At 38.5% G+C, this 26362-nt stretch overlaps 1 protein-coding gene across 5 annotated transcripts in view; it reads left to right on the top strand.

The window, feature by feature from the left end:
• cep192 (centrosomal protein 192) overlaps positions 1-25726 on the top strand; it is a 38199-nt gene extending 12473 nt beyond the window's left edge. For 2 of the 5 annotated variants that reach the window (XM_059567383.1, XM_059567380.1), the window contains 34 exons: positions 4863-4927; positions 5043-5261; positions 9320-9461; positions 9555-9646; positions 9745-10831; positions 10984-11101; positions 11252-11411; positions 13537-14272; positions 14354-14502; positions 14818-15048; positions 15259-15384; positions 15539-15682; positions 15759-15822; positions 15983-16122; positions 16262-16354; positions 16516-16634; positions 17295-17480; positions 17555-17645; positions 17982-18161; positions 19054-19314; positions 19392-19513; positions 19982-20091; positions 20170-20332; positions 20413-20594; positions 20712-20835; positions 20981-21086; positions 22336-22543; positions 22681-22757; positions 22850-22945; positions 23032-23151; positions 23376-23485; positions 23577-23706; positions 24572-24630; positions 25086-25726. In XM_059567383.1, the coding sequence (XP_059423366.1) occupies positions 4863-4927; positions 5043-5261; positions 9320-9461; positions 9555-9646; positions 9745-10831; positions 10984-11101; positions 11252-11411; positions 13537-14272; positions 14354-14502; positions 14818-15048; positions 15259-15384; positions 15539-15682; positions 15759-15822; positions 15983-16122; positions 16262-16354; positions 16516-16634; positions 17295-17480; positions 17555-17645; positions 17982-18161; positions 19054-19314; positions 19392-19513; positions 19982-20091; positions 20170-20332; positions 20413-20594; positions 20712-20835; positions 20981-21086; positions 22336-22543; positions 22681-22757; positions 22850-22945; positions 23032-23151; positions 23376-23485; positions 23577-23706; positions 24572-24630; positions 25086-25218 (6143 nt within the window). In that variant the 3' untranslated portion in view covers positions 25219-25726. Of the gene's footprint in view, positions 1-4862; positions 4928-5042; positions 5262-9319; positions 9462-9554; positions 9647-9744; positions 10832-10983; positions 11102-11251; positions 11412-13536; positions 14273-14353; positions 14503-14817; positions 15049-15258; positions 15385-15538; positions 15683-15758; positions 15823-15982; positions 16123-16261; positions 16355-16515; positions 16635-17294; positions 17481-17554; positions 17646-17981; positions 18162-19053; positions 19315-19391; positions 19514-19981; positions 20092-20169; positions 20333-20412; positions 20595-20711; positions 20836-20980; positions 21087-22335; positions 22544-22680; positions 22758-22849; positions 22946-23031; positions 23152-23375; positions 23486-23576; positions 23707-24279; positions 24541-24571; positions 24631-25085 lie in introns of those variants that run through there. The other 3 variants (XM_059567382.1, XM_059567381.1, XM_059567384.1) reach the window with 3 other exon arrangements.
• The last annotated feature ends 636 nt before the right edge of the window (positions 25727-26362 follow it).

The raw sequence follows: 26362 nt of genomic DNA, 5'->3' as shown, positions 1-26362 counted from the left end.
ACTAAAATAAACAGTGCTTTTCAGGTTTTTAGGTAGCTCTAACATTAGTTTTTAGGTACAGAAATTGAATAAAGTAATCACATGTAAAAATATAGCTGCAAGCAGTGATTACCGGGGTTCAAGCACTTTAAGGCCTTCATTGCATCTAAGCTGTTATGTTCTAGGCCAACTTTAAATTTTGGACTGACATTACAACACATCCATGATGAAGAATCTTGCAACACGCACATTCAAACTGAAATGAATGGGCTTAGGTATACCACATTTTTCGGACTATAAGTCGCACCTGAGTAAAAGTCTGAGCATATCAGTCGCACTGGACTATAAGTCGCATTTATTTAGAACCAAGCACCAAGAGAAAACATTACCGTCTACAGCCGCGAGAGGGCGCTCTATGTCTTCAGTGTAGACTACAGGAGAACTGAGCAGCATAGAGCGCACTCTCGCGGCTGGAGACGGTAATGTTTCCTATTGGTTCATTTCTCATGGTTCATTTCTCTCGGTTCATGTCAAATTAATTTTGATTAATAAGTCGCACCTGACTATAAGTCGCAGGACCAGCCAAACTATGAAAAAAAGTGCGACTTATAGTCTGGAAAATACGGTAATACTTAATACAAAGTAAGCATACTTACACATGCAAACACATTGTTGTAAATCTAGCAATTTAAAGTAAATGATGGGTAACAAAATGCTTACTGCAAGTCTTCTCTTTATAACGCAATTTTCAGGTCTCACTGTAATCAGAATGTGGCATAATTGCAAAATTTGATTCCTCCAGGTAAATTAAGTGGTAAAGTTTGACAAAATGTGAATGTTATCATAGTGACTTTATAATTTATAGACATGAATACAAATGGCAGACTTGTAAATAGAACTGTATTAGTGAGCAGAATTATCCAATTAATGGTCTTCTGCTGCCATCTAGAGGTTAAAATGGCAATTCCATTGATTTTTGCGATTTAAAATGTACTTTTCACATTTTTAACAGTTACAGAGGCAACTAATGTCAGAGCCCCATAAATTTTGCATGCTTGTCTACAATCATATGACACATGTGCTCACCTTTCATAAAGTTTTGAGCTTTCTTTTAGGATTTATAGGGTTTTGGTAGGGCTGGGCGATATGGAGCAAAAAATATATCTCGATATATTTTGCTATATCTCGATATACGATATATATCTCAATATCTTTACAGGAAAATAACCCCAAAAACTACTGTAAAAACAAATATGCCAAATATTACATGTTTAGGGCCCTATGAAATGTTTTATTTTTTTCTTCACCGTATGTTTTATTGTTATCTAATTCTGTGTTTAAGCAAGTGTAATTATTTAAATGCATAAAAACAACTTAATTTGTTACATTTTTTTCTTAAAATAGCCTTATGTGAAATGTTTTTTCCCCTCTGAAATTCTGTGTATTCACATTTTTCTGGTTATCAAATGAAGGCATAAAACATTCATTTAATTTATCTTTTAATTATTGAAAATTAAGCAAACTTTATTTTTTTGTAAATAAAATAATAAAAATAATACATGGAAGAAATGTTGTGTGATTATTCCTTAAATTATGTTTGTTTCATTTTAATAGTAGTAGTAGTAGTAGGCTTTCTACATTCTGCTGAACAATAGGCTAGTAATAGATTTCTGGCAAATACTTTAATTTTGACGGGTTTACCGTTACAGATCTGTGTATGTGATACTACAGTCTATGATGTGATATGACGCTAGTTTTATCCTCAAATCAAACGGTCAGATGCTCATGAAGTGACTCTCAGTTCTGGAGATGTTGTTCATGTGTTCATGTCTTTATTTAGTGAGAGGACAGAAGCTGAAATCACCGGAGCGTCACGCGTGCTTCCGGGTGTGTAATAAAACGAAGAAGCGCTTCTGCTCCATTTATTAACACAGACACGCAGAACATGCAGGATTCATATTTAAATAGACTTTTCCGGCTTAATATTTGTAGATATTAGTCCATATCGCTATTTGATGTGAATGCAATGACCTACTTTTGATAATTAATTTAAAATTTGACAAATTCCGTGACATTCCGCGGTAAACTGTAAATTCCGTTTTTATGATTGGATTCCACGATTCCGTCCGCGTTTTCTGGATCGTGGAAATCATAGGGCCCTACAGTAGACATCTGCCTGCTGTTCGCCCGACGCCTTAAAACCGATGTATCTCCATATAATGGAGCCAGTTGTCTTTTTTTTATATACTAGTTCTGCAGCATGTTTATTAGACAACATGCGAGGGGAGGGGGAACAAAATCAAGGAGGCGGGGGCGAGCACAGCACAGAGAAGACAAACAAGCAAAGTGGCGGAATCAGAATTAAATATAAACAATATATTGATATATATACGATATGTCAAAATCCATATCGTTTTTAAAAAATATCTCAATATATTTTAAATATCGAGATATCGCCCACTCCTAGGTTTTGGGTACACTATATCAAAGCCATATTATTAAATGGTCCTGTTATAACCGTCCAAATGCAAATGTTGAATATTTTTTTATAATTATTGACCTAGTGTCTAAATCATGCAAATCTGACATTCTACACCTTTCTTCGCTTTGACCCAAGGATTCCTATTATTGAAAATTTTATAGTCTACAAGAAGCGGTCTATGAGATATGAGCGATTTCACGTTTTTGTTTGCTGTAGTGCCCTCCCCATTGGCTGATTGATGTGAGTCTTTGCCTGGTTCTCTCCAAGTTTCATATCTCTAGGCCTTAAGGTTTGTTCTGCACAATCAGTTTTTTGGTGGAAAGGTAATCATAAAAATCATTACAATTACAATAGGTTTAAAGCATTGTGTGCTTGAACCCCTAATAACATTGCATATTTGACTGTATAAATTAAAGTTTAATCATTATTAGAATTACAAAAGTTATTCAATAAAGTGCAGTGAGTGATTTACATGTTGTTGCTGTTTGATTTAAAGGGATAGTTCACCCAAAAATCTAAATTATGTAATTAATAACTCACCCTCATGTCGTTTCAAACCAGTAAGACCTCCATTTATCTTCGGAACACAGTTTAAGATATTTTAGATTTAGTCCGAGAGCTCTCAGTCCCTCCATTTGAAACTAAGTGTACGGTATACTGTCCATCTCCAGAAAGGTAAGAAAAACATCATCAAAGTAGTCCATGTGACATCAGAGGGTCAGTTAGAATTTTTAGAAGCATCGAAAATACATTTTGGTCCAAAAATAGCAAAAACTACGACTTTATTCAGCATTGTCTTCTCTTCCGTGTCTGTTGTGAGACAGTTCAAAACAAAGCATTTTGTGATATCCGGTTCGCGAACGAATCATTCGATGTAACCGGATCTTTTTTAACCAGTTCACCAAATCGAACTGAATCGTTTTAAACGGTTCGCGTCTCCAATACGCATTAATCCACAAATGACTTGAGCTGTTAACTTTTTTAATGTGGCTGATACTCCCTCTGAGTTCAAACAAACCAATATCCCGGAGGAATTCATGAACTCAATCAGTACACTGACTGAACTGCTGTGAAGCGAGAACTGAAGATGAACACCGAGCCGAACCAGATAATGACTCGTTCACGAGTCAAGAACCGTTTCTGTCAGACGTGTCCGATTCGAGAACCGAGGAGCTGATGATAACTGCACATGTGTGATTCAGTGTGAAGCAGACCGACACACAGAGCGTCTGAACTGAACTGATTCTTTTGGTGATTGATTCTGAACTGATTCTGTGCTAATGTTATGAGCGCGAGTAAACCGAAGGCTTGAATCAAGGGCAATCATCACCAATGATGCCATTACGTCGAGCGCAAAAGAACCGGTGAACCGTTTTCTTCAACCGGTTTATTGAATCGAACTGTCCGAAATAACTACTGGTGATCCGAAAACTCAAGAAACTGGTTCTTGTCTCGTGAACGAGTCAGTCTATTGTTCTTCTTACCTTTCTGGACATGGACAGTAGACCGGACACACAGTTTCAATGGAGGGACTGAGAGCTCTCGGACTAAATCTAAAATATCTTAAACTGTGTTCCAAAGATAAACAGAGGTCTCATGGGTTTGAAACGACATGAGGGTAAGTTATTAATAACATAATTTCGATTTTTGGGTGAACTATACCTTTAACATTAAGAAAGTGCTGTCACTTGACCGTGCACAGATCCATTTACACTGACAGGAATTGTGACATAATTTTTGTGTGAATTTGTCAATACTTCAAAGAGAGCTTGAGGTTCACACGCTTTGGATGAGCACTTGCACAGATCTTGTCACTGCAAACGCGAGTTTGCGTCTTCTGGCTCTTTAATATTTAAACTGTCAGGGCTTAAATTAATTTAGTTTTAACACTACTAGCAACGAGTGCTGTTCAGGTCTTACCTGCGCTGTCAACACATGATGACCCTATCAATGACAGTTATTCCAGCATACAACACTCTGAACATTGAACAAACAAAGAGTGACTGGTTTGTCTGTATGTTGTTGTTTTTTTTGTTTACTTGTATTGGGAAGCCAGAATGCGTATCCATCAACAGAAACATGCATTAGCCGAACTCTTTCAGTTTTACATGTTGTTTATAACAAACCATATCACAGATGCATTGTCGTATTTAAGTCGAACTGCAGTCTTAGTGCGTGCCGAACCGTGTGTGGAGAACAGTATGGTTTGAATTATTATTTTTTTTATTTTTAACAGCGAACCGTTGCAATTGTAATTGTCTCGCAATTATTTAGTTTTGTCCTGTTGTTTGACTGATGAAAGGCAGTCATGTGTTTTTGTAACATCAAGATTAGTAAATTGACACATTGAATTAATTATTTGAATTCATTGCTTTCTTTGCATAATCTTCTATGACCTTAGGCCAGGCCATGGACAAGATAATTGAGGATCAGGAGGAGTTTGAAAAGGAGCACCAGTTTATGCAGGTATGACCGGTTCCCAGGGATTTTGAGTTCAACCAACCTATAAGTATATTCTACACAAATGTTCTTGTGATTCCAAACAAACAACCAACTTTTTTTTTCTTTTGCCTTCTGGTAGGAAGAGCAGATTCAAGCTGTAAATATGAGTGAAGTGCTGGGAGACACATCTTGGAAAGTTCCAATAAGTGGCAACATCCTCATGAGGGCCTCACAGGTCTCCTCTGAACTTGAGCCTGGGAACCAAAGTTATCTGCGTATTTCACTGGGGGAGTTTTTTCAGAGGCGCTCTGAAGCTCTGGGGTGCCTTGGGAGCACTGAAGAGGACAATGTTAAAAGGGTGAGGACTGTAAACTCAAAGCATATGTCTTCTAAGATAATATCCTCCCTGAAATCTAACCTCGAAGTTGTCTCATTTGGAGCACTCTGTGTGCAAATATTGTAAGATCACTTCCCATGATATGCATGAACTCAATGTGGGTCTTGAATGCAATGCAAGTCGATGCTGGTATCAAATTTGGCCAGACGATACATTAAAACAGTGGTTCTCAAACTGGGGGTCGCGACCCCTCGGGGGGGTCGCAGAATGATTTCAAGGGGTCGTGAGTTGGTCTCAAAAAATTCTGTATTTTCGGATTACAAAAAATATTTTTCAATACTAAAAAATTAAGATTACAAATAAATATTTCTTGATTTCTAAAGACAGAACTGATTAAAAAGTTTGATTTTTTTTTTTAAATATAATCTCGTGACTCTAAGATATGACGTCACTGTGCGGCAACTGATCGCTAGTTATCAATACTGCACGCAACTGCACGTGGAAACTGCAAGAATGGATAAGTTTGTATTTCGCAAGGTTAAAAATGTTGAGAAAATTGTGGACAGTCTGTCTGAATCATCTGAACCGTATACTTCTACAAAACACAAGAGCAAGACCCCTTCTGACCAATGTAGGAAACGTCGGAAATATCAAGAGGAATTCATAAAGTATGGATTCACTTGCTCTACTGTCAACGATGTGGACCATCTTCAGTGTGTAATCTGTTCAGAAGTGCTTGCCCATGAAAGTATGAAGCCTGGAAAAATGCAGAGACATTTGGAGACAAGACACCCTGCTTGTGTTGAAAAACCTATAGACTTTTTTCGCAGAAAAGAGAAGGAATTACAGATTCAAAAACGCACACTCGCACAACAAACTCAAATTACTGCTAATGCTCTGAAGGCATTTTATGAGGTGGCATACCCGATAGCACAGACCAAAAAGCCATACACGATCGGAGAAACCTTGAGTAAGCCCGCAGCTGTGGCTGTGTCGGGCCATGCATGGTGAGAAAATTGCAAATGAGTTTATGACTGTCCCATTGTCGAATGACACGATAGCTCGCCGTATTAATTCATATTTCAAAAGACATTAAGAGTCAATTGATTAATAGGTTAAATGGAAAGAAATATGCGTTACAGGTCGACGAATCTACCGATCTGTCTAATTCTTCTCAGTTGCTGGCATTCATCAGATACACATTTGATGGAAAAATGGACAAGGAAATGCTCTTCTGCTCAGTGCTGGAGGGGACTTGTACCGGCAGTGACATTTTCAACAAGATGGACACCAGACTAAAAGAGATGCGACTTTCATGGGATAACTGTGTTGGCGTATGTACTGATGGTGCAGGTGCAATGGTAGGTAAAAACAAGGGACTCAAGGCAAAGGTTTTAGAAGTGGCTCCTCATGTTAAGTTGCATAATTCACTGTGATTCTCTTGCTAGCAAAGCCCGTGATAGTGAGCTTAACAGTGTTCTCAAAGGTGCAATCAAAATTGTAAATCACATAAAATCACGTCCAGTAACCAGTAGACTGCTAGCCACTCTTTGCAACGAGATGGGCTCGCAGCACGAAGCGCTGCTGTTTCATACCGAAGTCCGGTGGTTATCTCGCGGGAAGGCACTGGGCCGGCTTTACGAACTGCATGAGGAAGTGCACTCGTTGTTGAAAGAATCTAAATCTGAATTCGCACACCACCTGACTAATCCAGATTGGTTATCAAAACTTGCTTATTTGGCCTGTATATTCAAAAGGCTTAACATGCTTAATCTTTCATTACAAGGTCCAAACACAAACATCTTGACAATAAATGAGAAAATTGATGCATTTGTGAAAAAGCTGGAAAGATGGGCTGAGCGAGTTGAACAAGGTAATGTGGAGATGTTTCCTGAGCTGGATGAACATCTGAAGGAGAATGGACTGAGTCTCGGCAACCTGAAAACACACATCACTGGTCATCTTCAAGGCCTTTTGAAACAATTCCTTAAGTATTTTCCAAAAGAGACGCAACCAGAACTGTATGACTGGATACGGCAACCATTCACTGAAACTAAGACTAATCTCTCTCCCCACAAAACTGGAAGATGCTTTGCTGGAGCCGTCCAGTGATCGGACATTAAAAACTTTATTTTCCAGTTCCACACTGCCAGAATTTTGGATCGCAGTAGCAGAAGAAAACCGTTATCCGGTGTGGCAATGAATGTACTGCTTCCGTTTGGCTCTACTTGTTTGTGCGAGCAGACTTTTTCCGCTGTTACATACATGAAAAATAAATACAGATCACGTCTTGATGTTGAGGATGATCTGCGAGTAGCCGTATCCAACATCAGGCCACAGATTACACTTTTGTGCACCGAAAAACAAGTTCACCCATCCCACTGAAAGGTAAGCCTAAATACAGTAAATATTATGGAAGTTTGTCTCCGCCACGTAAGAAAATATTTGAAAGATAATTGCGAATTATTATTTTTTTTTTATCTCAAAATTGCGAGTTTAAATCTCGCTATTCTGACTTGGTTTCTCATAATTGTGAAATATAAACTTGCAGTGCGAGTTAAGTTATAAATGATATAAAATTGCAATTACCCTTTTTATTTTTTATTCTGTGGTGCAAACAAGCTTCCATAGGAAGTAGATGTGGATTTAAAACAACTTTTTTTATTTGTTTATTGTTTGTGTATTCTGTGGTAGTGGGTCGCGAGTTCTCGTCGATGTTAGTTTAGGGGTCGCTGGCTAAAAAGTTTGAGAACCACTGCATTAAAAACCTTCCCATCATAAATGTGCCTTGAATGCTGTATAGCAGAGGCATTCAGTTCTGTTCCTGGATGGTCAATGTAAAGCTGAGTTTAGCTCAAACCTGTCTCAAACCTCAAACCATGCTTGCCTGGATGTTTCTAGTAGGGCTGTGTGATATGGACCGATATGGATATAATCCTATCGTGATTTCTTTTATCCATATATTTTTTTTGATTTTAGATTAATCACTAAGTAAAGGTACAACAAAATGTCTCTAGAATAGACATATGGCAGAAAAATTCTTTCTCCAGGGATAAAAAAAAAAAAAAACCTTTTTGCCATGCATCGGTCAAAGCGCTCTTTGTGGTGTTGCCTCATATGTTGAACTAGATTTGTTGCACCAAGTTCACACGTAGGCCTACGCCGTCTAGAGTGCGAATACAGTTAAAGTATGTGTATGTGGTGCAGCAGCAGCACAGACTGTTTGTAGTCTGCTTCTGATCCGTGGCTATTTATCACAAACAACATTTATCCTTTATTTTGATTTCAAATCCAAAGGTTGTTTCAAAAATTATTTTTCAGCATTGTGATTCTCTTTTATCACAGTACAGTAATATCAACTTTCATAGACATTTTCATGTTTAAACTCAGTAAATATAACTTTTTCCTACCACCACGATTGCCATCTATTATTGCCTTGTTTATCTAAAAGTGCACTTTTCCTTGTTTTAAATCTAGCCAAAAAGTCATGTGGTGACTGTGAAACAGTAGACTTTATATGCTTTTATATTATGGTGTAATTGCAACATATCCGTGTCAATCCATGTTCTTTTTTTACTGCGAATAATGCACTGTCACTTTAATCCAGCTCGTGAAGCGCAGCAGAAATAGATTCCGTGCAGAAACGATCTCTGCATGGCTGCAGAAGACGGACCGCTCCTGGAGCGCAGTGCTGGACTGCAGTCGCATGCAGTGTGAACACTGATCTGTTAACATGGGCGTGGAAAAAATACGCACCACAGACTGAGTGTGAACCTGGTGTTAAGTTGTATGTCTGTCTGATATGTCCTGTTTTCGTGCTCCATTTAGGCGCACTACATTCTGATTGGTTCAGACTGCGGGAGGTCTGGGTGTGGAAAATCGAGCTACAAAGCGATTAAGAAATTGTGCACACTCAAATCACGATTTCCGATGAATTGCACAGCCCTAGTTTCTAGTAATTCTGAAGACATTGATTTGCTGTTTCGGATGTTTAATTATAATTATAGCTAAACTCTGATAGAAGGTAGCCCTTCACAACCAAGCTTAAATATATAGTTATTCATTTATTTGTTTTTTAGCCATCTTTTGGATACTTTATTACATCCCCTGAGAAGAGGAAACCTGTTGCGTTACTTCGACCCTCAGATTTGTTCTCCAGAGGAAGCTCCATCAACATTGAGTCGGTTCCGCAAAGTGATGCTGATGAGACGCTTAATCCAGGTGCGTTCAACATACTCATTAGTTATTTATTTAAAATGAAAATTATATAATTTTTTTTAATTTTCATTTTGATGACCTCCATGTGATCTACAGATGATCTAGATAAGACTCTTGAGCCCAACACAGCTGAAGCCACACATGAGAATAATGTGCAAACACAAAGTACTGAGGGACAGGTTTCCCAGGTATTGATAACCATTTAGCTTTAAACTGCTGCCACACCGTCTTTTGAAAATAAGCAAAAATGTTGACTTTTTTTTTTTTTTTTGACTAATTTGATTAGATCTCTGCACAATATGGAGATAAGGAGAGTTCTGGCCATTCAGAATCACCCAACTCCAGCAGCAATCTTCTGCTCAGCATTAGTACAATTGCATCTGCAATTGCTGATGCCTCCATCAGCTCAGATCCAGCACAGCTTGCTGCCATGATCATGGAGCTGTCTAAACGGAGCCGCTCTAAAAGCCATCAGCAAGTAGCAAAAGAGTCGATTATAAGTCTTGATTCTGTAGCAGCCTCAAATTCAAATGGTCTGCTGGAGGATCTGCAGAAGACCACATCAGTGGGTGACCTTAGTACTCCTGACATGGAGAAATATCTGAAGAGGGCAGAGTTCTCAAGTAGTGACAGTGATGGATCCACCTCACAGTCCTGCTTGGACATCCTCACTTTGGCTGATAGTTTGGCCAGTTCTAACAAGCTGACTCAACAGCAGTTGGCACCTCTGGAAAATGAATTCCTCCGTAAAAAGGAAGAGCGTTTAGTTGCGGAAGAGCAAGCAGTAGGCAAGAAATGTCCAAATCAGGCAGGTAATGCATCTAGACAAACAGAGGGTTCTTATGTTGTGTCACCAAATCCAAGGTCAGATGTCAAACGAAGTGGAATTCCTCGACCCAAGTCAAGCAGTTTACCATCTACCACTGCGCATCCAGCCAAAAGATCTTTAGTTTCTGGACAGTCATCATCATCTTCCACATCCTTCAAATCTGGCATTGAGAAAAACAAAAATGACTATCGTGCAGCACCTTCCACCAATAAAGGTATCACTGAATCAAAGATCAAAATAGGTACGGGTCGACCACAAGTGGCCAGCACTTCCACCACAGGTAACCGCCGCTATCTGAAAGGTGAAGGGACCACGTCAACTCCTGCTTTTGCCCCAAAGACCTCACCTGGCCTTCGCCGTTTGGAAGTATCGTCGTTGAAGACCTCCCCACACAAACCCAAGACAACTGGAGGCCGGACAGACAGACCTGCCATTAACCAGGCAAGATCACCCAGAAGTCCTAAAGCCACTCAGTCAGTTTCAAAAGAGAAAATTGCAGCTGTTGATCGTCAGGATTCCCTGCCCACAACACAGGAAAAATTTGGTATCTCTTTTCTTTTTCTTTGTAAACAAATACAAAACCAGCAGCATAACATATTTAGCATGTTAAAAATCAACATGAAATGTTGCTTAAACCTCATGCAAGCTTCAGAAAATTAAGGACATCAACTTTTTTTTTACTACTTTTTATTGAAGGCTCACCTGAGAGCTGTGCCCCTGGTGTTGTGGAGGTCACCCATTGTAATTTCAGACCATCCACTTCGCCTCTTACCCACTCCAGTCCAAGCCAGACCTCCATTCCAAGTGGATATGGGTAAAAATTGTTTCTGAACATCATCTAACAGAATTGCATATTGTCTTTTTTGTGGTGTAAAACACTTTTATTCGTGAGGAGTGGAGATGATACAAATTTAATTTTTTAATTATTGATTATTGTTAATTTCGAAATGTGTTTTGAAAACAGAGAGATGTCTCAGTGTTCCCCTAGTAGTGGAAAGGCTCAGAGGAGTCCTGCTTGTGATCCAGGTTCCCCTCAGTCCCATTGTTCAAGCCCATCTCTCAGTAGACTGACTTATCTTTCCATTAATGAGAACACTTGCATGCCCACCCCTGATCACCATAAGGTGAGTGTTTAACCCTATTTTAGTTTTATGTGGATCACCGTATAAACCAATTAGCTATTTAGAAAGTAAATTTGTTGCTGTTCCTTAAAAGCCTGATGTGTTCCAATCAGTGTTGGGGGTAACGTGTTACGTGAGTAACACAAGTTACCTAATCAGATTACTTTTTTCAGGTAACTAGTAAAGTAACCCATTACTTCTTAATTTACAAAAAAGTAACGCCAGTTGCTTTGTTTTCCATTTATTGACTGACAAGTCTCCTGTCCCCATATTGGGAGAAATTGGAAGTATAGAGGCGCTGTGTGCGATGTGTGAACATGTAGTTCTAGACTAAATGTGAAGTAAGGAATAACTGACGACGGGCCGTTGAATTATTAGAAATATAATGCACACCTGAGGTGGTGATGCGGCCACGACAGTTACCACACCTCAAAACATTGATCAGATGATATATTTAAAGGGATTCGTCCGGTTTTTAAATCGCTATTTGTGAGCATTATTTGTTCCGCATGTCATCCAACCCCTCGGCAAAAGAGATGCAGAAAACATTCCAAAACATCATTTTAATGTTGGTAATGGAGGTTGAGCCATTGATAGCATTCTAATGCAGTTATTAATGAAGTTATTTGAAAGAGCGCGAGAGAGACAGAGACACATAGATAAAGAGAGAGAGAGCTTGTGTGAATTAGGCTGCTGCAGCGTCTCTAAACAGCGCTGTTATTACCTCGCTAGTGAGAAATGTTGTGTATTTACTTTCGGAAAATCCTCGGTCTTGTTGTTGTTGTTGTTGTTGTTGTTGTTTTTGTTAGTCCTGTAACTTCCGTTATTACAGCCTACTATGCGAAGTGATATGGAACTGTAATGTGCTCGGAGCTTTTACATTTGCTTTAAATAGAACTTCTTATATTAAAAACAATCAAGCCCTGCTCATATTTAAGAAGCAACGGGAAAGTAATGCAAAAGTAACGTAAAGCATTACATTCCATAAAAAGGAAAATAAGTAATAAGTAAAATTCCGATTTGCTGTTCAAAAAACATTTATTATGATGTTAAAAACAGCCGAGTAGAATTTTTTTTTCAAGTTTCTTTGAATAGAGTTCAGAAGAACAGCATTTATCTGAAATGGAAATCTTTTGTAACATTATAAACAACTATTCAGTTTTGATCCGTTTAAAAGATCCTTGCTAAATAACAGTATTAATTTCTATAATCTCTTTCAAAAAAGAAACTGTTTTACAGTAGTTTGTACTCAACTGTTTTAAATATTGATAATCAGAATATTAGAATGATTTCTGGTCTGGTTATTTTGGCCATACGAAATCGCGATATCGATATATTGTGATATCTATTGAAACCTTGGGGGGAAAAGGTATCAGTCAAATAATTTTTTTTTTTTTACTTTGTTTATGGAGTTATTCTTTTTCACCAAACAAACATAAGGATACTGGTGAACGCAGGGCACAAGACTCTTGCTTTCTCCATCTTCTTTGAAGCTACAATTAATGAGAGAAAATACTGTCAGGTTAAACAGTATGATGAATAGATATTAATAATATATAAATAAATAATAATAAAGTAACACTTTACAATAAGATGTCATTTATTAACATTAATGTATTAACTACCATGGATGAAGATATTTTAAGAGCGTAATATAGTTTATCCAAAAATAAGATGTCTTCTGCCTTACATTTTTGTTCTATATCTATATGCGACACTATAGATTAGGCAGCTGTCAGTCTTTTTTTTTCATGCACTTTATTAAATGTCTGTCATTTCATTTTGTGCCAAATATATTTATTTGTATTATACATTTTTAAAAAAAGTAATTGTGTAGTTGTAATATAAATTACATTTTCAAAAACTGAAGTAATAAACTTGTTTTACTTATTAGAATATGCATAACTATTTTAACTAATTGCAAAAGCTGAATAATCAATCCTATCCTACTGATTAATCTGTGAAATAATCAGTGACCATTAGACTAATAGAATAATAGAAACTAAAAAAATTGTTGCAGCCCTATTTAAAGTCCATGTTTCTTGACGATTATTTGATATTGATATTAATGCTGCTGATTTACTTGATGGTTTGAATGTACAGTTGAATCTCTTTTACTATTCTCCAGAAAAACACCTCAATGGCTCTAAGCACTACTATAATCAGAGCCAGTCCAACTCCTCCAGTGGAACCGTTCGATAATGTAAATGTTCCGAGTTCTTCAAAGAGTCCAGAGCCTCTTTGCCACTCTGGAATTCCAGGCCTCATCCAAAAGACCTCTGAACTGGGCTCACGTAGCCAAAGTGACTTCCGTAAAGACTACGAAAATGAATACTCTAAGGGCAACCACCAGTCTGAGCCTGCACCGAGGTTGTACGCTCAAGCGGATTCTGGGTACTCAAGCAAGCTGAACATTCAGCATCCATCTGGGACAGCCTCAGAACAGGCACGCCAAGCATTGCCTCATGTCTTGGGGTCTGGATCTTGTTTTGGGGCTGCAGATGACATGACACATGGGTCAGTACCAGGCTACACCTCCCAGGGTGCACTGACAAACCTTCCCAACCTCCTAACAGGGCGTTGCCTCTTTAGTTCCCAACTGGCACAACAGTATCTGAGCTCAGAGGGGCCTCTACATGCTCCTCCCTATCAGATTGGAGGGCCATCTGGTATATATGGAGTATCGGCTGCAGTGCCTGCTGGAAACCCATCTATGGGACATATGCATGTACCTGGGCATACAAGTCTTCAGTCTGGTTACCTGAACTCTGGTCAACAACATCCACCTCAGTATCCAGTCAGCAAGACCTATGGACAGCCAAGTGTTGGGTCATGGGCTGGACGAGATCTTGCAGACCTTAGAAGTAAGTGGAAAATGTTTTAATGTATTTTAAAGACATTAGTGGTATAAAGGAATTTGTGTAAAAAAAAAAACTTTTCTTCAGTTCAAGTGATGGTTCCAAATGAGCTGAAGTTTCCCAGTTCTTGCTGTGTGGGAATTGCCTCTCAGACGTCCCTCAACATCTTCAACCCCTCGGAGCGCTGGCAGCAAGTTTCAATCTCCGTCACAAGCCTATCCATTGATGGAGAGAAGGTTCAATATCTGTCAGATGTAGTCTAGATCAGTGGTTCTCAACAAGCTGGCCTCAGCACACTTCAAGATGACTTAAATTATATAAAATAATACAAAACCAGCTTTAAAATATTTGCGCACAGCCAAAAAACTAAACCCATGTATTTCACCTTCTCAACATCTAAGGGGTTTTTCTGGGGGGGGGGGGGGGGGGGGGCTTTGAATATTTTTGTGGTCAGTGGGGGACCTACAGAAAGGTTGAGAACCAATGGTCTTATGGAGACATGTCTTAAGTCCACTTTTATGTGCAGTATTATAAATGTCATTTCATTACAGGTGGAGTCTATCCCATTCCAGTGGCTGATAGTACAGAATAGGACCATAATTGGACCCAAATGTACAGAAGAACAGAGGGTTTTATTTATAGCACCAAAGGCTGGACTGTATCAGTATACTCTCAGTGTGTCCTCCTGGCCTGCATCTGCAGAGTCAGAGACTGTGGCGCATGCAGAAGTCTTTGCTAAGAAAGTGGTGCTGATCGCTATGGCTGAGAACCCTGTGGTTGAGGTTAGAGTTCTCTTTGTTGCCAGTGTTGCCAGAGCACTAAAACTACATGTATTTTTTTTTTTTTTTTTTTTAATGCACAGGATTAGTAGTATGTCTGTTTTATCCTTGAGAAATTTGTTAATTTTTCTGTAGGTTTCTTTTAGAAGTTATATTTAATCCATGTAAAATGTGCAAAAATGGAGAGCTTTTTTCGTTCTTTTTAATGAATAGGTTGACGTTGGAAAGACTGGCTGTTTGGACTTTGGGGACATGCCGGGGGGCAGTACCAAGGCCCTGCTGCTCAAGCTGGTCAACAGGACTCATGCCACTGTGCCTATTCGACTAGTTATCAGTGCGGTCAGTGAGATCTGTCTGTTTGGATTTGAAAATGTGTTGACCTTAGTTGTGTATGATGTATTTCTGTATGTCTATAAGACTTCTGCCTGAAAGCTTAGTCCTCATCCCATGGGATGTTGAACAAATTAAAGGACAGAAGTTTTGTCTCCCACAGAATGCATCAGCATGGCATTGTTTCGGCTTCTCTAAGAGCCCAGTTGCCATGACCACGGATGGTTCCCTTCATACTGGCTCAAGTATGACCTCGCTTTCAACTTCATCAGTCATAAACCATGTGCTGCATGCCAGTTATGCAGAGGTGAATATTTCTTTAAATTGCTTTCTGATTTGATTGCAGTTTTGACTGATTAAATACATTTTTATTCTTTCTTCAGAATCAAGAAAGCTTTCTGGTGTGGGTTCATTTCAGTGCACCTCAGAAGTACATTTCAAGTTCAGGTAGGCATGTAAACCTAAACACTGATACAGGTTGAACATTTCTCAACTGGTGTCTAGTTTTATTTTAGTATCATTGAGATACTATTCTAGTTTTAAACTGCCCTCTATACAGCAAAATTGATCACAGACTGAACTTGAGATGCTGTATTTTTTGATGCAGGTGAGTTGGGGCCAGCTGACGAATACAGTGCACGGGTGGATATTGAGGTGGACAGTCCAGGCCCCAGTCATGTGATTCAGAGTGTAGCCCTGTGTGCAAGGTCAGGCACTCCCAGAGTGCATGCACCCAAAGACCTACAGGTAATGAATGAAACCGATCGCTACAAGACACGCTTAGCTTTTTGAGGTTAAGAAATGGCTTTAGTTTTATTTTTTTATTAATTTATTTGACTATTTACTTGTTTGATGTTGCTTATTTACTACCTGAATATCTGTACAGACGGTGTGCCTTCAGGCTCCTTTGCGGCAGACAGCCAAGCAGACACTTCCTTTAAAGAATGCAGGCAACATTGATGTTCTACTCAGACTAAAGGTATCTGATCACGAGCTTTACTTTTTAACACAATTGTATGTTTCAATTTGACATTGACTATAAATAGCCTAGAATGTGCCTGGCATCAACACCACAGTGTTAATCTTTGCAGCTTAGCCCTTGCTGTGGATTCACTCCTTGTCTTTCTGGCTATTTTTCAGAGTACTGATGGAGACAGCTGTTTCACTGTGAGACCAGAGGAACTGACTCTGAAAGCTGGAGAGGAACAGGGTGTAGTGGTCTCCTTCACTGCCCAGGACAAACAGAAACTCAGGGAGAGGCATGCTCACTCAGATTGATTCAACATTGTATTTTGAAGCCTTTTTGTTTTCAGTTTTTCATTTTTTACTTGTATTAATTGCTATACTGTTCAGATTGTCTGAAATGTAGTTTGACTACTTAAACGGGGAAATGTATTGTTAAAATATTCTTGGTACTTTGTAATAGGGGCTTTTGCACCGCATGGTTCTAGCCTAGGAACGAGCCATCATGGTGGTTTCCAGAAAACCAGTTTCCCCATCTGCCGTTTTCCCGGTTTCATGCGAACCAGCAATGGGATCTCTGATCCAGTGACGTCTTTATCTTTGTCTAATTAATGAATAGAGGACACCGTGATTAGAGCTGTTTTCTTGTGTTGTGGGTTTCTTGATAACATTAATGGAATGTTCAACGCACAATATACGCTAATGAAAGAGTGTAAAAATCTGACAATCTCCTATGACAACTTGAAGTTTTAAATATCAGGACTGTTTTAAACCCTACTCTGAAGTATGAGCTAGTTCTGTTTCCCCAAATGGAGTTCCTATAACTAAAAAAATTAATGTTTCCTGCAGTGTGAAAATGCCAAAAAGCATGTACTTCCGCCAATAGTTCTAGGAAGGTTCCTCCGTTGCGAAAGCCCCTAAAGTACTTTCGAGTAACATTTAATTTCTTTTCTCAGCATGTTGACGATTTTGGTTCTACCCAGCGGACCTCAGTATGAGGTGATGCTGAAAGGAGAGACGGTCCAAGGAGTTTCTGGGAAAGCAGTATCTTCACCTGCTGTGTCATCACAGGCTGAGGTCCCACCCATCCTCTCCAACAAACAGTTCATGGCATGGGGAGGGGTTACCCTGGGCAGAGCAGTGTGAGTTTACATAGCCATAGAAACTGCCATTCATAAAAATGATTTGGATGGAGATGATGCTTTTGTGTTTGTAGGCAACAGAAACTGGTGCTAAGGAACAATTCACCCACTACATCACAGCAACTCAGACTGCTCATTAGGGGCCAAGACCAAGACTGTTTCCAGGTAAGCTAACACATTGAGATATGTAGTTTTAGACACTTAGATCTATAATATTTGGAGCTTCTAAGGGGACACGATGATGAAAGAATATGAAGTGTAAAAATGATTAGTAGAAAATAGTATTTAATAACAATAAGTAAAGCAGTATTTTGCCATGTGAGTAATCCTAGGTATTGGATGAATATGCATTCTGTCTCAAGACTGGTGTAGGTACAGCAATTATGAGCAGCCAGCCAACCAGTTCCGTGGTTTTGTAGAGCCTGTGGCAGTATATTCACATCTGTTTATCCATTTATCCTTTCTCCCACTTGTCTGTTTCCGTGAATATCAACCCTGCAGCTGCAGAGCTCATTCGGCCCAGATGAGCGACTGACTCGTAACAGAGAGCTGTCAATCAAACCCAAAGAGGATGTGACTGTTCATCTGCTCTTTGCTCCCACCCGTGTTGCATCCATGCTGGCCAAACTGGAGATCAAGCAGTCTGCTGCACGTGTCTCCCAACCTGGGGTCAAGTTCACTGTGAGTTTATTAATAATGCCTTGTAAACCGTAACACTGTTGTAAATACTAGAGGTCGACCGATAGTGGATTTTGCTGATACCGATAGCTAGGTTGGACCACACTGGCCGATACCAATTAACCGATTTTTTTTTTTAAATGGATACTGAACAAAAAAAAAGTGCTTTATTAAAAAAACTGTACTGAACAATACTAGTAGTAGTAGTAGTAGTAATAAATAATAATAGTAATAGAAAATGTTGGAATTAACACTCTCTAACAAGGAACAATACACAGCTTACATATGGATATTGTACGTGTCGTGTTCAGCTCAAGCAGCGGTCTAAAACAGTTTATTTATTCACCAAACAGACACAAGTTTACTTCAAGAATTAACAATGAGGCATAGATGAGCTTGAAGTTTGGCGTTTAAAAATGGAGCAAACGGAAAGAGAAAGGGCAATCTATGTTACAGCTCTATAATGAAGCAAACAGACTTTATTAGAGCCACAGAAATACATAACGTTTTGCTGAAAATAGAAAATTCATTGTGCTGTACATTAGCATCAATTTGGGAAAAATATAATGTAATTTAGTGGAAAACTATGTGAATGGTGGTCTGTGGCGCAGCAGGATTTTCTTGCTCTGTTTAGTGTGCAGTATCACGTCAAAAAAAATAGCCCGTGCTGTCAGTGATTTTGACCACTAGAGGCTGCTCTCAAATTGTATAATGATCGCAGACCCTTCTCAGCCGCTCCAGTAACGGATTCAACCCCAAAAACTATCTGCATGGATTTTTGCCGATAATCGTTGGTTCCAGCAAACAAATATCGGTGCCGATTAATCTGCAAACCCGATACATCGGTTGACTTCTAGTTAATACTTGGTTTTACATTTTAGCGTGTTGTTCTCAGATCCCTCTGTCAGGCTATGGCGGCACGAGTAACGTGATCCTGGAGGAGTTGAGGAAGCGTTCTGAAGGCTATGTGGCCACGCTGAGTGGAGTGCAGGCAGGACGTGTCAGTAAGCTCTGTGTGTGTGTGCGAAACACGGGTTCACGTGCTGCTTTCGTGAAAGCGGTACCCTACAGCAATCTTCAGACTCGAGCCGTCATGGACTTCACTGTTATTAGCTTGTCCCCTTCACAGTTTGTGCTGAAAGAGCGGACACAGGAGGTGAGCTAAGTGCATGTTGTTGTTTTGTTTTTAATGCCGGTATATGCTTGGAAGATTTATCAGTGCCATTTCTGCAGGTGATCACAATAGCGATGAAGGCTTCCCGCAGAGAGCATGCTCTCTGTCAGTCCGGAGTAGCTCTTCTTGCCACTGTCTGCCTCTTCTGTGGGGATGAGGTCTCTCGACAACAATTCAGGAAGTCAGTGTCAGTTCTCGTTTGACTTCAATTATCAGCTTAAATACGAATATTTTAAAACATTTTAGTGTGAATGTTTTTGAAAAATCTGTAACATGATGTCTGAATCAGAAATAGGCAGATGACACATTGGAGTAATCTATGTACTTTTGTAGTTAAACTTTTTTTTTTTTTTTACAAACCAAAAAAAATGCATGCTTTCTAAGAGCCCTCTGTTTTCAATTGAACAAAGTATGTAAAACAAACAAATGTTTTGCATGTAGCCATTTATAGTTCACTGTAGACTCTTTTTAGAAATTCAATACAATTACTAGCATATTATTCCCACTTACCAGCTAGAGATATGACCTCCCTGATATTCTTATTAAATGTGAACTTAATCTGTGAGAAGACTGTTCAGCGTATTTTTACACATTCTGTGATGTGAAAACACATTTTGTAATTATTGTTTTTTTTAAATATCTTTGCAAGGTTACTACAAATCAAACCAGAAGCAGGGAATAAAGTACTGTCTGAGAACAGCTTATTGAAAAGTATCCCGTTTGATGAAATGTTCCTTGGAGAGGAGCAGGTTCAGGAGGGTAAGACGGCAAGGATTTGCTCAATTTAATTAGTTTAATCAATTATCTGGCCTTGATTGTGGCTTTATTTGTTTTCAGCCTATGATCTGCCTCAAAGGCCAAATGAAGCCCAGATTTTCTATGGCAACATGAGCAAAGTTATGTTGTCGCTATTTGGCACTATGGAAATGTCAGACTCTGGAGAGAGTGACCATATGGAGTCCGTCAGACCTTCACAACGGCACACCTCTGAATCAGACAGGTAAACGTCCTCGATAAATAACATACTGAACAGAAACGAATGCTTTCAGATTTCAGCATGCTGATGAAGTTAATGTGTAGTTCTCTACTCAGCGGTCTGGGGTCATCGGGCCGCTACATCAGTAATGCTTCCCTGGATGTGCTACCGGTCAAAGGTCCTCCATTAAGTCCATCAGAACCTGTGCTGAAACAAACAGAGCTGAACCTAGAGAACACCTGGAGCATCAAACCTGAACAGTTGGTTCTCACTGCATCCACTATCAGTAAGACACATTTGAGTTTAAAAATGGCTTCAGGTGGTTTAATGAATGTTGTTTGACTCACTTAGCAAGTGAATGCTTTCCCCTTCCAAATGTTGTCTTCTGGTTGTTTGTTTTTAGACAGTGTAGCTGACACCAGACATGTACAGATACTGAACCGCTCAAACAAAGAGCTGAGCTTTGAGCTGTCCTGGCCAGCACACTGCCTTACCATCACCCCACAGCACGGAGTCATTGAACCTCAGTACGAGACTCGCATATAAACAAACATCGGGAAAATCAATGACCTCACCTTTTGTTCTCATTTTTAATTAAAAGTACATGGCTTTTATAAATGTTTAGCATGTAACAAAATCTGTAGCTGTATTTTGTTTTCTCCTTTTTTTCAGAAGCCACTTGCAAATCCTCATCAGTCCCAATCCTTCTCTTGCAACCAAATCCTCCATGCTGCCCTGGAGTGGACAGATCTATGTACAGTGTCATAATCAACAGAAGGTATTCATTTCTGGAGATTTGTGTGTTGTCTGACTGAAGAGGGAACGTACAAGTTTTCTAGGATTGTAGACATGTTTCTAGTTCATAACATGCTATTGAATTTACAGTAATGAACTTGCATATGGCAAGGAATTATTATTATTTATTTTTTTTGAGTATTCCAAAGAAACTCAGATTATGTGAATTCTTCTGTATAAAGTGGAGATGGACAATACAGTGCTGTTCAAAAGTTTGGCATCAATAAGTTTTTTTATAGATTAGTTTCTTATGTGCATCAATGTTGGATTTATTTGCACACAAATTTAGTGAAATCTTACTGCAATTTAAAATAAGTTTTCTATTTTAATGTAATCGCGATTAAACAAATCCAAAATAGTTTTTGTTTACATGTTTACTGCATTTACCTATGTGTATATATAAATACACACACATTCAGTATAAATTTTGAAAATATTTACGTGTGTGTGTGTGTGTGTGTGTATATATATATATATATATATATATATATATATATATATATATAAAAATGCAAATTTATTTTGTGTGTATTGTGTAATGTATGTTGATGTGAATTAATGTTAGACATTAAGTGCTATGGGATGCAAGACAATTTTTGGAAGAAATTCCACCAATAAAGTGAATGTAAACGACATATTTTTCTTAAATGTATACAGGCATGTGTTGTATGTACATAATAAATATACACAGTACACACTCATATTATATAAACAAAAACTTTTATTTTGGATGCAATTAATCATTTGACAGCACTATTTAAAGTGTACTTTATTCCTGTGAAGCAAAGCAGAAGTTTGAGTCTGCAGTGTCACATGATCCTCCTGAAATCATTCAAATATGATAATTTATTATCAGTGTTTTGATGTTCAGTTGTCAACAGTTGTGCTGCTTTAATATTTTTTTGGACCCGTGATGCTACTTAGTTTTTTTAGTTTTTTAGGATTCTTTGTTTAGTCAAAATATAGTTTTTTTTTGTTACAATATACACTACTAATCAAACGTTTGGGGTCATGTGGCACTGAAGGCTGGAGTAATGGCTGATGAAAATTCAATGCTGCACCACAGAAATAAATAATATTTTAAAACACAGTTTGTTTTTTGATCAAATAAATCTAAGCCTTGATGAGCAAAAGAGACTCCCTTAAAAAACATAAAAAATCTTACTGATTCCAAACTTTTGAATGAGTGTAGGTGAAAATTAACGCCCATCCTTATATCTCTTTCTCGAAAGTCCATTAAAGTTCAGATCCGGCAAGATCTGGCCATGGATGTTTCTGCCACTAGCTGCGCCATGGACCGCTCTTTACGCCCGCTGCCACCTCAGGCTGAGACCCCTACCATACCAGGACCGAAACCTCAGAGCAGCAGCACCCAGCCTCAGGTTGAGATCAAGAACCGAACGCTGGTCTTCCCTCCCACTGCCTCTGGAGAATCATCAGGTAAGTGCAGACCCTGTCAACTGAATACTTTATTTGTACAGTAAATTTTTACAGATTTGAGACACTGACTTTCAGTAAGATTCTGAAATCGTGGCCTGTTAGAATATAAAAGGAAAACAATTGTTTTCTTTGTGCAGAATGTTCTCTGGAGCTGGAGAATCATGGAGAGGAGGTCAGATGGTACCTCTCTTCTTTTGCTCCTCCATATGTAAAGGTGTGTGATGTCAGCGGTTATGTAAGCGTTTTGAAAGCTTTAGTTCCTGGGGGATTTATTGATTTTGACTTCACTGTTGTCTGTTGGATCAGGGCGTTGATAGCAGTGGAGATGTTTATCGTGCCACATACTCTGCCTTCAGATGTGAGAAGGTATCTGGGACTCTGGGGATTCAAGAGAGGATGCAGGTGGGGTGTGGACAGATCATCTCGTCTCTGACAGGTCTAGAATTTTCATTGAACTGATTTAAGTTTTCGTTTTGTTTTTTAAATAGGTTCCATTCACTTTCCTTCCACGTGATCGGGGAGATTATGCGCAGTTTTGGGATTTGGAATGTCACCCAACAGCCAGACCTCAGCACAAGAGCCGTGTTCGCTTCCAGTTGTGTGGCACTGTGAGTCTAATGAACGCAGAGTTCTTCTTTTTCTGTATGTGTGTTTCATAGCTAGGCTAAACTAATGTAACTGCCCTCTTAATTTGCCTACTTACATCATTGACCATTAGCTAAAAGTGCCATTCCAGTCATAAATTACTCAAAGCGAGAAGGAAAAAAGGACACTAATGCAGAAGGAGGAATGGTAGTACTTCCCTGTTGAGTGTATTGATTCATGTGTGCAGGGAATAAGAGCAGGAGAAGCATCGAGTGTTAAGGAAAATAGCTCATTGGTGAAAACAGAAGCCACTGTGAAGAACAGGAAGAGACTGGATTCTGTTGGCTCAAAGACTGGGTAAGGCTTGTGTTCCTGTTAGAAATCTAACCTATAGAGGGGGCTAAAATGTCATAGGCATATTATGCTGTTTTATTTCGAATTCGTTCAGATCTTCGACTGAGAATCAGAAGAGGGGCGTTTATGCACCTCAAAGTCTGTACACATTTCCTGCCACACGAGTGGGCGCCGCCAGCTCACTGAAGGTCAACTTCAGAAATAACTCCTCCAACGCACACGAGGTGAGAACGTAGGACTGCACTAGTCACTACACACTAAATCAACAAAAATCAGATGACAATTGTAAAGCGGCAGCAATAATGTCACTTTACAGTTTCTATGTGAAAAACACTTTAAAGCAATAGTTTACCCATAAATGAGACTGTACTTGCATTTAGATGTAGATTAGTGCCCCCCCCCATTGGAATAGATTCTGAGAAATTTAGCAGTACATCACTTGCACACCAAAGGATCCTCGGCAGTGAATGGGTGCCGTCAGAATGAGAGTCCAAACAGCTGATAAAAGCATCATAAGTTAACATCTGAAGTGAAAAGCTGTTTGTAGTAAATCCATCAAGGCCTTTCAAACTTCAAGTCCTCAATATTATTGATTTCTCCAGTTAAAGTCATTTATTTGATTCAGGAGAGAAATCTGCAGAGATCAAGCTCTGTTTACATATCAAAACAGATTACAAAAAAAGAGTTTACATAACGATTATGGACTGGTATTTTGAGCATTAATTGATGGACTGTGATTTACTGTGATTCTTTTATCAGCTTTGTGAACTCATTTTGATGGCACCCATTCACTTCAGAGGATTCGTTAGTTAGCAGTGATGTAAGGCTAAATATCTCCATCCGTTCGGATGAAGAAACAAATCTATCTCAGATGGCCTGAGAGTGGGTACATTTTCAGGAAATGTTGACTTTTGGGTGAGCTATTCCTTTAATAGGTCAAACAGGGCAACCATTGAAATATAAAATACATTCAAGTCTAACAAATTCAGTCACAAATGGTCTTTGCATGTTGATGAGTGCAGTGTTATTACTGCTTGTCCTAAATGTCTGGCATGAAACTTAATTTGAGGTTTTCTAATTGACTTGCAGCTAAAATTCATAAGTCCTAAAGAGCCTTTCCACATCAAGCATTCAAATTATTCTCTAAGGTGAGTTACAGTCTCTCTTGCTTACTCTTACACTAGTAGTAGAAAGTCTTAGTGTTTGCAAAAGCCAATTTAAGGAAAAACCGCAAGTAGAAAGCTTTTATTGAAGCGTTCCGTGTCACTTCCTGCTGCCGGTGCCTGATGTGAAGGCTCCGATTCAGAGCTCAGCCGCAGGTCAGATTTTGTGTGTGTGGTTTGTGGCACAATATGCATTTTACTATATGCATGTATTTGTGTACTAAATGTGTGGTGTTCTAAATCATTTTTTGTTTAAATATTAAACTGATAAACTTCTTCCAATATTTAGTTATTCGTACTATATCAGCTGGCGAGAGATTTCTTGTGTTGATGTGCAATTCACTTTCTTTCCATATACTTTTTTGTTCTGTAGCGTTATAAGCTAGTTTGGTTTATAAATATTTTATTGCCTTTGATCCTTTTTCCATGTGCTTTCCTAGATCTCAACACTACATCAACCTCCCTGTTCAGTTCGTGCCAGCCGCTGCAGGCCAGTTTTCCGGCACGCTGCTCGTACAGACGGACACGGACACTAAACTGGCCATAGAGCTCTGTGGAGAAGCCTTGCCATGAAGACCAGCTCAACATAGCCACTCGCCGCCAGCAGAGGACACTGCAGGACAAAGAGAATAATGAAGAGACATTACTCGAACGCTTTTCGTCTAAATGCTTTGCAAAAGAATGTTTGCCACCACCCTAGGTTTTTGTGACTGCTGTCATCCTATATTTACGGCTTTTTGGATAAGCACCATGCAGTATGGATATTATATATCCAGAGTCACAACTTTGTCATCATTTTTGATATTTTGCCATAGTTTCACCTTTGTAGCACCGATATAAAAGAAATCAGTTTTTAGCATTTTCTAGGATTTGTTTCCTTTTGTGTAAATGTTAATATGAGCTTATTGTTGATAAGTGTTATCACATAATGAAGATGGAAGGATATTTTAAAGAAAGATCTGAATCACCATTAGTTGAAAATTGCACAATTGTTTTTTTTTTTTTTTGTGTGTGTGTGTGTGTGTGTGTCCTATGTATTTATTTTAAATCAGTTCTTGATAAATAAAAATTCTTAATTTTATTTATTGGTAAGTTGTCTTAATGTGTATTCCAATCTTTACTATTTGTGTCCTATTTATGCTAAATGATTTATTATTTTATTAGGCAATCAACATTTAATTCATTTAAACATTTAAATCAACATAAATTTTATATATATATATATATATATATATATATATAACCCATTCATTTTTTCAATTCAAGAATTAGATTTGAGAATTATAGACACTAGAGCCACGTTCTGCCTTTAAGAATTCTGTTCAGTAGCTAATAATCTAAAAAAAAAAAAAAGTACTAGGATGATCAAATATGATTTGAATTCGAAAAGGTGGCTGTTGTTTTTCTGCCCATTCCCATTTGAATAAACTCATCATCTGATCACTTCCTCAATGTATTCATAGATTTCTTCATATTTCTAACGCATTCGAACAAGCAAGTAATTCAAAATAATCCACAATTACAATAGAGAACACTGTATTCTGAAGTTTCACCATACTTGAAAATCTTATTGTTGGTTAAATATTAACTTACAAAGTCCCTTACAAATTCATTTTAGAATTTGTAAGTGTTAGAATTGTTTCACCGTAATACGGTTTCTTCTGTACTTTATATTAATTTCATACAGCGTTGTGAGGCATATAAGATACTTATAACA

This window comes from Carassius carassius, chromosome 15 (genome assembly GCF_963082965.1).
Source record: "Carassius carassius chromosome 15, fCarCar2.1, whole genome shotgun sequence".
Taxonomy (NCBI): domain Eukaryota; kingdom Metazoa; phylum Chordata; class Actinopteri; order Cypriniformes; family Cyprinidae; genus Carassius; species Carassius carassius.
The sequence above is the reverse complement of the archived record's forward strand: the minus strand, read 5'-3'. Positions and strand labels throughout refer to the sequence as shown.